The sequence below is a fragment of the Siniperca chuatsi genome, linkage group LG19, assembly GCF_020085105.1.
Source record: "Siniperca chuatsi isolate FFG_IHB_CAS linkage group LG19, ASM2008510v1, whole genome shotgun sequence".
Taxonomy (NCBI): Eukaryota; Metazoa; Chordata; class Actinopteri; order Centrarchiformes; family Sinipercidae; genus Siniperca; species Siniperca chuatsi.
This window is the reverse complement of record NC_058060.1, coordinates 15,475,458-15,488,861: the sequence shown is the minus strand read 5'-3', so window position 1 is coordinate 15,488,861 and position 13,404 is coordinate 15,475,458. Positions and strand designations below refer to the sequence as shown.

The 13,404-nt window shown below is 38.4% G+C and overlaps 1 protein-coding gene across 1 annotated transcript; it reads left to right on the top strand.

Annotated features, from left to right (window-relative positions):
* The first annotated feature begins 113 nt into the window (after nt 1-113).
* On the top strand, nt 114-3,291 carry rpl21 (ribosomal protein L21). The gene is made up of 6 exons (XM_044175723.1): nt 114-195; nt 970-1,048; nt 1,206-1,267; nt 1,836-1,948; nt 2,642-2,792; nt 3,167-3,291. Exons 2-6 carry the CDS (start codon nt 982-984, stop codon nt 3,254-3,256), a joined length of 483 nt encoding a protein of 160 aa, XP_044031658.1. The 5' UTR covers nt 114-195; nt 970-981; the 3' UTR covers nt 3,257-3,291.
* The last annotated feature ends 10,113 nt before the right edge of the window (nt 3,292-13,404 follow it).

Here is a 13,404-nt window from a genome sequence, read left to right as displayed (position 1 = left end):
ATGACAGTTAAGATTCTACTGCAATCCCTGAATGTGCTGACTCTGGGTCTGTTGACCACCCCTCTCCCTTAGCGTCACATTCATTTGGTTCAGGCAATATCGCGGCCTGCCTCAATTGTATTTGGTTCACAAGGCGGAGTTTGGGGGCCTGGGATCTCTCTTTCAGCCGTACCCGCCATCTTGTAGAGACCGGGGGTAAGATCCTCTCCGTGTTAAATGTTATTTTCTACTTTATTATTGTATCATTCGTACACAATTACATTCATATTCTCATCGCAGCTCTTCCCTTACATCTCAGTGGGGTAATATATCCTGAAAAAACGTCAAACGGAGTGATATTTTCCGTTAAATGTGAACAGGACCAGCAGCGTGGCTCTCCATGTGGGCCTGGCAGGCAACGAAACGTTTAGGAGAAACAGCATTTTCCTTTAACAACAACCTGTTGCTCACACTTTAACACAGCTACAGTATTTTAACAATACTGTAGAATTGCAGATAAAGTGCTGCCTAACGTTAGTGGTTGTTAGTGCTTCATATGTATTTCTTGCTAGCCTATACGCTAGCATATTGTCTCATACTCAGCCGATGTAATTATCAGGTTTGTTATAATGTATAGAATCAAATCTATCAAAAAACACCCTTTGTCTTTTTCTTATGTGAGTGCGTCAGGGATATACTGTATAGTTTTTGTTGTCATTGACTTGGATCAGCTGTTAAGATGCAATGAGCTCATTTTAACTTGTGTGGCAGTGATGTCTGGACCCTATATTGGCGTTTATGGGTTGGCATGGCATCTTTATTGTTGTAATACTGAAAACCATACTGCAGTTCCTCTGATGATAATAAAGTAGACTCCTTTTCATTGATGTCATTTTCCATCCATTAAAGTGATGTCAAAAATGTTAGAAGAAAGAAACAGAAGAAAATCTTCATACCTGTCATGACTAACTGAAGTGTATTTTCTCTCAGTAATCGGGCATCATGACGAACACCAGAGGCAAGAGGAGGGGGACCAGGTACATGTTCAGCAGGCCATTCCGCAAGCATGGTGAGTACAAATTTAAAGGGTAGCGTATCAAATCAGGATACACTTGAAGTGCATTCCCCTCTTATTAACGGTGTGTATGAAGTGTGGTTTTTACAGCCTAGAACCATTGTCAACTGTGCAAAGTGACATGAATTAATTGGGTGCATTTACTTTACAGGCCCAATTCCCCTGTCCACATACATGCGCATCTACAGGAAGGGAGACATCGTAGACATCAAGGTAAGACGCATATGTTAATTAGTATCCTTGTTTGGCCGATCAGTAAGTTAAACTGTGTAGCAAATTCAGGCTTTTATGTAAACAAGATTAAGTCACCTTCTGGTAAACATGCATACGTAAAATAACATGATATAGGGTTCTTTTGATGCTATTGTGGTCCACAAAAAAAAACCTCATTTAATATTTCCAGGAAATTTTAGCTCATGCTCAGGTTGTCCACTATATTACAAGTCATCTTCCACAATTTTGTGAGGGGTTGTAGAGAACAGTGCTTTTAAAATGTGACATTGCAATGATATAAGTCTGGGTGTATGTATACCAATAGTTTCACCTAAACTCACAGGGGAACTTTTTAAACTTCACCAATAAGAGCAAATGCTGGGCAACTGAGTTGGAAAGCAATAATTATCCATTGGTATTGTAGTTTGAAGTGGAGCTGCTCAGTATTGTCAGATTTGACACAATGGAGGAAATGAAACGCTTAATTGTTTCATGCTGTGGCGACTATTGGTAAAAAGGTGATTTAGTTGTTGCTGTATAAATACATTGTCACATGATTTCTTTTCAGGGCACAGGTACCATTCAGAAAGGTATGCCTCACAAGTGCTACCATGGCAAGACAGGACGTGTCTACAACGTAACCCAACATGCTGTCGGCATCATTGTCAACAAGCAGGTCAAGTAAGTACGAGTGGCATTTATTTTGTGACATATCTAAATATGTACGTGTGTGACTTTGAGCTGGCACACACCAAATGACTTAAAACTTCTTCAAACTAACATCTAACATTTAAACTTAATTTCCATTCTTGTAGTTCACACAGGATGGTTAAGAGGATCGCAGTTTGATTCGTTGACCAGTTCTCAGTTATTAAATCCATTGAAACCAGTGGTGTCATCATCATGAAACTGATAGGGGTTGCATAGGCCAATCTGATGTTTGCTGTTGCCTCAGGCCAGTTTAATAGAGATCACAAGAGTCTTTTGAGTGATGTCACATTGTCACACCACTTGTTCTTAACAATCCTTAAGATCATTGTCATTATCTAGAATTTTTTTTCTGGAACCTGTAAATCCTGGCTTCAATCTTTGGTATGTGCTTGCTCATACACTTCATCTAGAAGGAGGGATGTGACCCCATTTTCACTTTGCCATCAGGGTTGTTTATGTCCTGAGTGGTCATTCATGTGGGGAAAAGTATTTTGTCCTTAAGCACCAAAGTCTAACTCCTGTTTGACCTGAGGTTGCATTGAGGAGACAGCAGAGGAGTGCAGATATTGAAACAGCATTACTTTGATTTTGGAGCTAAAGCTATCTGGCAAGTTGTATTTTGATTGTTGGATATGAACCTGTTTATGCTTTTGGCTCTCACAGGGGCAAGATCCTGGCCAAGAGGATTAACGTGCGCATTGAGCATGTGAAGCACTCAAAGAGCAGGGACAGTTTCCTGCAGCGCGTCAAAGCTAACGAGAGCAAGAAGATGGAGGCCAAGCAGAAGGGCAGCTGGGTGGAATTGAAACGCCAGGTATGAAATGTTTCAAAATGACTTGTTTCCTTTTATTGTGGACAACTTCTAGTGATTTATTAGTAAAAAAATAAATGGAAATCTTCAAGATGTCCTGGTGAGAACAATTTGTGAAGGAAGTCATTCCGTTACTGTGATATTGCCCAGTCACCTTTTTAATGTACATCAAATTAAAACCATCCAGAAGTAATTCATGTCTGGAATTTTTTAAATGGGGAAATAATAAAAGTCCCAGTAGTATATTTTATGTTGTCAAATAACAAAGCATACCCCCAAAAGTGGTATGCTTACTTTCATTTTTAATTCATGTTTTTGTCAGTTTTCTTTGGGGTTTGTGTTATTTGATCACCTGAAATTCCCTCTCGTCTTTACAGCCTGCTCCTCCCCGTGACGCTCACTTTGTCAGCACCAAGAAGAACGTGCCACAGCTGCTGGAGCCCATCCCCTACGAGTTCATGGCATAAAGAGTATCACCAAAATAAAAAAATTTGTACACACACTGCTTGTCATGTTGTCATCTGTTCACACATTTGAATTATGTTAAAGTGACATGATGTGCTGTCACTCAGTGATGATTCTCCTCCTTTGATTGCTTAAAATGAAATCAAAAGCACTTTTTCATTTCACCGGCGATCTGAGAGTGACTGGTGCAAGTGTCACAAGCATTTTGCATCCTCACACCATCACCTGTCGGGTTTATCCAATTTGCACTGCCAATTGGGCAGGCTTAATGATTAGCAACACACTTAATTTTCCCGATTAGACATCACTTTATTAGCTTGACAGATGATGCCCTCTCCTCTTGTCTGTTAAAATAGGGCAACTTAAATATTTATCATGCATATTGTTACATAGATTTTCTTTCATTTTGACATGTCGCAGTTGGAAAAGCACAGGTGTAAATGATAAAATTAAAGAAGGCTGAATTTAGCTGTTTCAGAGGCCTGGTATTGTGCATGCCTGTTCACTGTCATGGCTCACTGGGACACTCGAATACAACAGCCATCGTTATTTGTAACACTTGCTTTTCCTACCATGATGAGTCAAAATGTCTGCTGTGGAAAAAGGCCTATTTGCTACCTTTGTCCTACCAAGCCTGCGGGAACAGAGCTGGGCTGTGAAATGATTTTGGTGTAGTGGTTGCATAGGTTGTGCATGCCCAAGATGTTCCCATACAGGTGTTTTCACTTAAATTTGCTGATTTTTTTATAGAGTGGTGTGTGGGTGTTTATTTCCTTGTACACTGATTTAAGGAGATGACAAAAACATCACAGTTGCAACACAAAGGAAAATATTAAAATATTGACGTACATTCCCAACCTCAATCTGAGTAGAAGTCTAATCTGATACAATGATTGAAAACACCTGTGAGGTTGGGCAGAGCATGTGAAATTGCCCTATCAAGCTATTTAAGAGAATTGACTGTGTCCATAGTTTCAGAGGGCAACTTGCAGTTTCAACCCCCTGCCAGTGGGGCAATCATTACAAACTCATGCTGTCTAGCAAAACGTTCAAACCCACAGAACTCTATATTGAATTCTCTTGGATACTCTGACATTTCCAAAGATGCCAACCATCAGCGTGTGTGTATCAAATGATGCAAAAGACAAATCTTATTGAATGGTGCAGCCATTAAAAACATGGACTATTTCTCTCAGTGAAAACATAACTTGTCAGACAGTGGAATAAGGTGATCTCCCCCTCCCTTAAAACAACTTCCAGGGGAAAGTAAACTAGATATTAGAGGGGTTAATTACATATGGACTAGAAGACATCAGTGGTTATGTGCACCTCAAGCCTGGTCAGGCAAGGAGATGTAAAAAAAAAACCTAAATATATAATTGAGTCCCATTACTGAAGTGGATGCCACAGGTGGCGTTTCTACTATGCTGTGCAGTAGGTGGCAGTGTGCACCAGGATGTGTGTCAAGCTTAGACTACACATCAGGCCCCTCAGCTGTAGGACTGCAGACTTACTGTAGAAAACCGAGCTGAGACGTTAGTTAGGGGGAATGAATATCGCTTTATTGGACTGTGAACCATATTTTCGTTGGGTGCTATTATAACCACACGTGGTTTACCTATCCCTTGTTAAAACTTTAGTTGACCACGATTCAGCATTTTCCGTAAATATACCCCTAACCTAACCACCATTACACAAGGGCGGATTATATATATGTAACCTTTATTTAACTATTAAGTTCCATTAAAAGCTCTTTTACAAGTGAGACCTAGCCAAGACAGGGTTAAATAGCAGCATCCAACACAACGGGAACAACATCACAACAGCAACAATAGGATTGTGGTAATAAACTAATGATTTTATATTTATAGCACTTTTTAAGTGAGGAACATAAAGTGCTCTTGGTGCAAGGTAAAAACAGGATAATGAATACTCAACAACAACTGCATAAAAAAGATCTACAATTTTGACTGGTTAGTCTGTAGGTTTTTATTATCCATCATTCGATTGGTCAAAACAATTATGAGAATTGCAAATCTACAGTTTTGATGTTAGAATGGCAATTTTTAATAATTATACTCACTTAACTAATCAAAATAGTCATATATATAGTCATATATATATATAACTATCTTTTTACATTATCTTTGTCATCCGCTGTAATGAACTGTTTAAAGCAGCCTGTGAATGTCTTCTTAACCTGTTTTGTGTTTTTTTGTGAATGAGTGGGTGGATCTATAAAAGCATAAGAAATTAGAAGTTATAGTGTTTCACCATTTAACAGGTGACATATTGCTGAAAATCTTCCAATTTTTAATACATTATTGTATGTTTTTAAATTTCCTCTGGGTAAAAATAAAATACATATATCAGGCATAGCTATGTGCGTGTGTGAACTGCATGTCATGATGTTGCAACACTGTGTGTGTGTGTGGATCATTTGATGTGTGCTGTTTAATCAGTAGAGGCTGAATGGCTGGCTGGTTATGTGACAAATAGGTTATCTCATCCCACCTCAGTACTTTACCCAATATTTACATGAATTAGCAGCAGTTTACTGAGATAGGGCCAGCAGCTGACAGGATCAAGTGTGTGTGTGTGTGTGTGAGAAATAGAGATTTGTGAGAGTAGCTGCACCAACAGATTAGCTCCTGAATACAACTCAAACTTTCAAAAGTGGGACATTTTGCAAAATTACCTTCAAATAATCTTCAGAAAGGACTACAAAGAAAGAGGTAACCGCATAAATCAACAAGAACAGAAGAGGAAATATCATCTTTGGATATATTAGCTAGCTAGCAACTGTTAACTATTACCAACTTTCCAAAGGAGAAACTGCACTGAAGAAGCTTACAGAAGAATTACTTTAAAAGACAAGACAACATTGTTGGTAACATTAATATATCTGGTAAACTGTCAGTTTTTTGCCAGTGTTTGTAGGCTAGAAAAGCTTTGTAAATTGTTAGCCTAGCTCCTCTTGGAGTAAACAAGTCGTCGCCATGGAAACCGATCAGAAGGCAGCACAGCTCTCAGAGTAGAGAGCAAGGAGATTCATCAATATATTTCATAAGGCAGCTATTAAAGCTAACCTTATAAAACAAAAACGGAAACCTGTTAAAAAGTAAAATGCCGACAAACGGTTTGATGAAGAATGCAAGACCATAAGAAAAGACCTGAGAAAAATAGCAAATGAAAAACATCGCCAACCAAACAACCCAGCCTTACGCACTAGGTACAATGACATTTTAAACAAGAATTGGCCACACAGATAAAGTCTCTCCAGCCAAGAAAAGCTTGTGGTCCAAACTGCATTAAAAATGAAATGCTCAAATGCAGCACCCCAGAGATGCAGGGTGCAGTGTTGAAGTCAGGATGTTTTCTCGACATCTAGTGCAAAGGGCTCATTTCCCCCATTCATAAGAGTGGGGACAAATCAGACCCTGGTAACTACCGTGGCATCTGTGTCAGCAGTTGTCTAGGTAAACTACTCTGTAGTATTCTAAATAAAAGAATACGAGATTTCCTTGAAGAGCTCCATCTTGAGTAAAAATCAAATTGGCTTTCTCCCAAAACACCGCACCACCGACCATTTATACTCCCTTCACACTTTAATTAACATGTACGCCAAACACAAATTGGTAAGATATTCACTTGTTTTATTGACTTCAAGAAAGCTTTCAACTCTATTTGGCATGAAGGGCTCTATTACAGACTTCTACATTGTGGTATGGGAGCAAAATGTATGATCTGGTTAAATCAATGTATTTTTAAAATAGATGTGCTGTTAAAATGAGACAAACAAACTGAATCCTTCACCCAGAGAAGAGGTGTTCGTCAGGGCTGCAACTTAAGCCAACTTTATTTAATGTGAATATAAATGAACTTGCTGTACAGTTGGATCAGTGTGCTGGTCTTGGCCTCTCCCTCCTAGATACAGAGGTGAAGTCTCTGTTTTATGCTGATGACCTTGTTCTACTGTCTCCTACTGAACAAGGACTACAGCAACAGCAGGATATAGTAGAAAAGTACTGTCAGAACTGGGCCCTGGCAGTAAATATGAAGAAAACTAATGTCATGATTTTTCAAATGATGATGTCAGGAGAACAAACACCAGTTTACCATAAAAAATGATATAATTGAACACGGTATGAGTTATACCTGCCTTGGTATAAGCCCCCTCTCAGACACAGTCTGACCAGTCTCACAACAACACTGCTTTCCAGACATCAATCAGAGTAAACCAAATTATAACGAAATGTACAGAAACCTATTTGGAACATTGGAAAGAAGAAACTAAAAGCCAAAGTAGATCAGACTGTTATCTGGCCCTAAAAAGAGATAATGAATTGGCAGATCATCTCTCTACTGTCAGAGATAGAAAGCAGAGACAGATCCTAACCAAGTACAGGCTCAGTGGCCACAAGCTGGCAATCGAAAAAGGAAGACACAAACTCAAAAGAAAACAGAATATGTGGTCACTGTTCGACAGGTGAAGTTGAGACAGAGATGCATTTCCTCCAACATTCAATGAAATAAGGTATGTTTACTTTAACAAGTTCAGCTCTGTAATCTCAGATTTCAAAGAGCTAATACTATAATAATAATAATAATAGAGGAATACTCCTAGGAAGAGGAGACAAGGCAGATCTTGCTGCCCAATATGTATCAACATGCCACAACCTGAGGGACAGTGAATGACCTAGACACACACACGCACATTCATAAAAAAAATGTTGCAATGTTTATGTAGTTTTCACTTACTTGTATTTGTATTTTTAACTGCAAGTCAATATTAATTATTATTATTGCTATATTATCTTACTTATCTGTATATATTCTAATAACACATTTTTTCGGTTTATGTTTTTATTTCACACATACTTTGGCAATGTTAACATCTGTTTCCCATGCCAATAAAGCCCAGTTGAATTGAATTGAGAGATCAGGAGGGAGAAGGCCAACAGTCAATCAGTCCAAGGATAATATTTTATTTCTGTGGGTGCATCACTTGAATTTTCTTGAACCAGAAGACATTTCCCATACATGTGGAGGATGGAATTTCTAAAGTAAAGTCTATTCAAGAAGACGCACAAAATGAATGTTGCAATCCCTCATGTGGACAATGGTGTTGAGATAAACCTGCAGAGGTTGTCTTTCTTTACCCTCATAACCCTGTAGGCCTAAGGTCAGGGAATTCAGCCACAGGTCTTATCAGGACAGAGTAATATGTATCCAACAACCTGAAGAGGTAGGCTACAACCAGGAAAAACAGATGGAAAAATAAAATGCAATCAATCAATGAGCAGGTTGGCAGCCAAAGCCCTTGGTATTGATCGGTAAGGTATGGATTTTGCTTGTAGTATTTAGATAAGGCAAATGGTGCCTCTATGTTTTTATATGTTCCCACAGCTTTTAGCAAGGGTTGAGCACTTATCAATTGAGCAAACTGTGGATTGAAAGTCATTCATCATGCATTTGTACTTCCTTTTTCCTCCACAGTTTTTATTTTTCCAATGTTTATGAATCTATACTGTTAGATGCTCTCTCCGTATAGCATAATATAATATTCATCCCTCCTACAGTAAGCCCTTTGTGTGTGTGTGTTCGTGTGTGTTCTCACAGAGCGTCAAGTGTGGCACTGACTCATGGAAGTTACTGATTGAAGGAACAAAAAGTAAACAGGGTAGGAGAGAGAGAGAGAGAAAGCAAGCGAGAGGGAGGAGGGCAGAAAGACTAGGCTTGTGGATAAAAGCCGTGGAGCACTATGAACTCCTTAATCACACACGTTTGACACACACAGATTGAGTCTGTCAGCTCAGCCAGCAGCTCAGAGCAGCAGTATCGACCCGAGGAGTTACATATTAACCACACACACACAAACAGTAGATAATTGGACATGGACACAGGCAGGCTTGCACTGCTGATCCAAGATGAGTTGTGTGTGGAAATGTTGCACAATATGAAATTTCACACTGTGCCGGTTCACCCATTTTACAAAAACATGTTTTCTTACACTTATCTCTAGGGTTATCTTGCCACGTAGATATGTTTGGGCCCATTCTTGTGCCCAGGCTTTGAAATATCTGTCTGGGCAATGGAGTTGAATTTGTGGTGCTCAAGGCATTGAAAAATGTCAACAGCAACGTGACCTTCCAGAAAACACTGTATTGGTTACTCCGGATCATCCACAGACCTCAGTGTCACCTTTCTTTGGAGCTATTGTTAACTGAAGAAATAGTCCCTTTGAAAACTGTTGCCAATGTGTTCTCTGGATTATCTAGAGTAATAGGGACGCTTTCTCTTTTTGAAATAGATGTTGCTGTTAAAAAAAAACATTTGTCAAAAAAAGCCAATTGTTGGGGAAAGAGTACTCTGATCCTTTCTTTAAGTAAAAAAAATGTATATAAGCACAAAGGTTTTATCAGCAAATGTGCTTTAAGTATCAAGTATCAGTGCACGTTATGCACTATATAGATATGATATTTCACATATATTATATTGTAAAGATTGTAAAGCCCCTTGAGGTAAATGTGTGATTTGTGATGTTGGGTTATATAAATAAAATTGATTTGACCTGACTTGACCTGAGTATTGGATTATTTCAGCAGTGTTCAGCAGTATTTCAGTGTTGTGGCTGGTCGAGATGGAGCTAATTAAAAAAGAAACTTGGGTAGTTTCATCTATAACATTCATCGTATTTTATAAGCTCATAGAGCTTGTATGCAAAATTTCAAAATTCAAAATTTGTAACAATAATGTCAGATAACAGTGTACACTTTTGTACATCACTTTTCATCACTATAAAATAAAAGATAAATGTAGTGAAGTAAAAAGTACAATATTTCCCTCTGAATTTAAGTGTATAGAATGTGAATAGAAGTAACATGCAATGAAATACTGTAATAATTTACAAATACCTCAAAATTCTACTTTAAATTTAATTAGTTACTTCCACCATTGTGCTGTGAGCACCACATATGAAAATCCATTCATTTCCATTGTAATTCACAAGGGGTAAGTAAGAAAATGTGTTTTTTGTAATTTGGGTGAACCAACCCTTTAAACTCTGTTCTCCTTATCACCCTTAGGCCCCACCATCCCTCATACTCTCCTACTTCTTGAAGAAAAAAGGCCTTTAGTGATCTTGAGAGGAATATTTGTGACTGATGCAATTGTGGGTGTGACGGTGTATGTCCACATGATGTGTGTGTGTGTGTGTGTGTGTTTGGGATAGGCCTGAAGGTTTGACAAAGGCACAAGGAAATCTCACTGCAGGCCAAACAGAGTGCATGCTGTATCTCTGTGTGTGATAGGTAGGGTGATAGAGTCTGTGTGGTTATCAGAGACGGGGGGGGAGGCATGGTCATATATGTGGATATTGGGCCAGCTGTATTGATCCTGGCCCTGACGGCAAAGGTGGAGGAGATGGGTGGGTGGTGGTGGAACCGGATGAGAAGAGGAGGCTGATAACGGTGTCAACTGACCCAGGCATGCTTACCTGAAGCGTGGGAGGGCACTGAGGTAACGCCCAACAGGCTCTCAATAGGCCTTATTCACAAAAGTCAGTCAAAGGTTTCACATGAGAGCACATGGCATGAGCACAGAGGGTGATCTCTAATATTTAGACAAGCAGATAGTGTTACTGGGTTGTCAGTGCTATTTCTACAGCCTTAAATTTGTTTTTGTTTTTATTTACAGCAGTACAGTGATGTGAAACCGCTTCCTTGCATGTTTGTCACACTTAAATGTTTCAGATCATCAAACAAATTTAAATATTAGTCAAAGATAACACAAGTAAACACAAAATGCAGTTTTTAAATGAAGGTTGTTATTATTAAGGGAAAACAAAATCCAAACCTACATGGCCCTGTGGGAAATAGTGATTTATTCCAAAAAGTTCAACTTTTGTCTCGTCAGTCCACAGAGTATTTTCCCAAAAGTCTTGATGATCCCCAAGACTTTTGGGAAAATACTCTGTGGACTGACGAGACAAAAGTTGAACTTTTTGGAAGGTGTGTGTCTCATTACATCTGGCGTAAAAGTAACACCACATTTCAGAAAAAGAACATCATACCAACAGTAAAATATGGTGGTGGTAGTGTGACCTGGAAGACTTGCTGTGATAAATGGAACCATGAATTCTGCTGCCTACCAAAAACTCCTGAAGGAGAATGTCCGGCCATCTGTTCGTGACCTCAAGCTGAAGCGAACTTGGGTTTTGCAGCAGGACAATGATCCAAAACACACCAACTAGTCCACCTCTGAATTACTGAAGAAGAACAAAATGAAGACTTTGGAGTGGCCTAGTCAAAGTCCTGACCTGAATCCTATTGAGATGCTGTGGCATGACCTTAAAAAAACTGCATTTTGTGTTTACTTGTGTTATCTTTGACTAATATTTAAATTTGTTTGATGATCTGAAACATTTAAGTGTGATAAACATGCAAAAAATAAGAAATCAGGAAGGGGGCAAACACTTTTTCACACCACTATATATGTAACTTTTGAAAGAAAAACTAGCTCTTACAAATGAAAAGTTGAATTCATAAACAAACAAATGCACCGTTGCTCAATTTAATACACTCAGGGGTTTTGCTGCTACAGGCTTACATGGTCTGCTGTGACCAGTAGTTTATGGTGGCTAATCTTAGCTAATGTTAGCAAACTTTATAGCCTACAGACATTGCTAATTCAGTTTGTTTGTTTTGTTGACTTTATGACTCTTCTCTATTTGTGCTACTGTTACACAATGTTTTAGCATTTAACCAGTAAAAAAGTTACATAGTCTTGCTTTAAGGAGTTTGGTATAATCTTTAATATTTGAATTTATGCTTGAATTAAATGGTAGTTTTAGCATTTACATTGATTTAAAGCAAGACTACGTAACTTTTAAAATAAGAAATAGCACAGTCTTCTTCTGACAATTAAGGTTGAATTGGTAAATAATAAAACGCACGTTGCTCATTTTGATACACTCTCGAGTTTTGCTGCAGCCTTATTTGGTCTGATATAACCTGTAGCTTGTGGTGGCTAACGTTAGCTAATGTTAGTTAACTAATATAGAGATATTGCTGAATAACTGAGACAGTTACTGAGTCACTTTGCTGTTTTTGTGACTCTTCTCTACTTGTGCTACTGTTACACAATGTTTTAGCATTTACTATTATCCCATAATTGTTACACAGTGGCTACTGTTCAGCTAAAGTTAGTCTAGCTTTAACACAAGACTGTGTAACCTTTGGTAAACAGCAGCCACTGTGGCTAGAAGTGACAATGTTAAACTACTGTTTAGCATTTAACTAAAATAGCACAAGTGGAGAGTCATAAAGTCAGTAAAGTGACGTAGAAGTAATGCGTGTTATACAGCAATATTTACCTAAACTAACAGTAGCAAACATTAGCCTTATGCTACTGGTCATACTAGACCAAATAAGGCTGTAGCAGCGAAACTCCTCAGTGTATTGAATTGAGCAATGGTATGTTTCATTGCATATAAATTAAAGTTTCCATTTGTAAGAGAAAGCATGTGTCATTTCTTCTTTCAGAAGTGACATAGTCTAGCTTTAAAGGCTGAGAAAGGTTGATTTAGGGTTACAAAGGATCTCACTGATCTCTGACAACAATAAATCTCAACTATCAGAAAACAATATTGGAGGGTTGATAAGATTAAGATTAGAGCAGTAAATTCTGTGTGTGTGCAAGCAGGGAGAGAGGCGACTGTCTGTCTCCATTAACCACACACACACACACAGCAGATCAGCAGATAGGGACACATACTGCGTGGAGCCTGTGTGACATTTTTAAAGCCTGAATCAATCAATGTAGAAGAAAGATTCATGGAGGTTTATAATGTTTGCGTATCAGTGGGATCACTTTTAAACTCAGGGGCCTAAATCATTTTCTAGCATCTTACATGTTGGATTACCTGTACTACAATCCTGCACAGCTGAGTGTAGGCACCTGCTGAACACAGCCAATTAAGCAGTAGGAGGTTTTCTAAGTGTGTAAAAGTTTTTTTTTAAACATCCATTTGTTGTAGTAAAAATGTTTAAATATGAAATCTATTGCATATTTTTCAGTTTTAATGAGGTAGGACACCCCCTTTCTTGCTCTAATTGGTACATTCCAATAAGATAAATTAAGCACAGGT

Coding starts and splice junctions, on each gene's coding strand:
- rpl21 (XM_044175723.1), top strand. CDS start 982: ATGACGAACACCAGAGGCAAGAGGAGGGGGACCAGGTACATGTTCAGC. Junction 1,268..1,835: donor GAGACATCGTAGACATCAAG/GTAAGACGCATA, acceptor ATTTCTTTTCAG/GGCACAGGTACCATTCAGAA. Junction 2,793..3,166: donor GGGTGGAATTGAAACGCCAG/GTATGAAATGTT, acceptor TCGTCTTTACAG/CCTGCTCCTCCCCGTGACGC.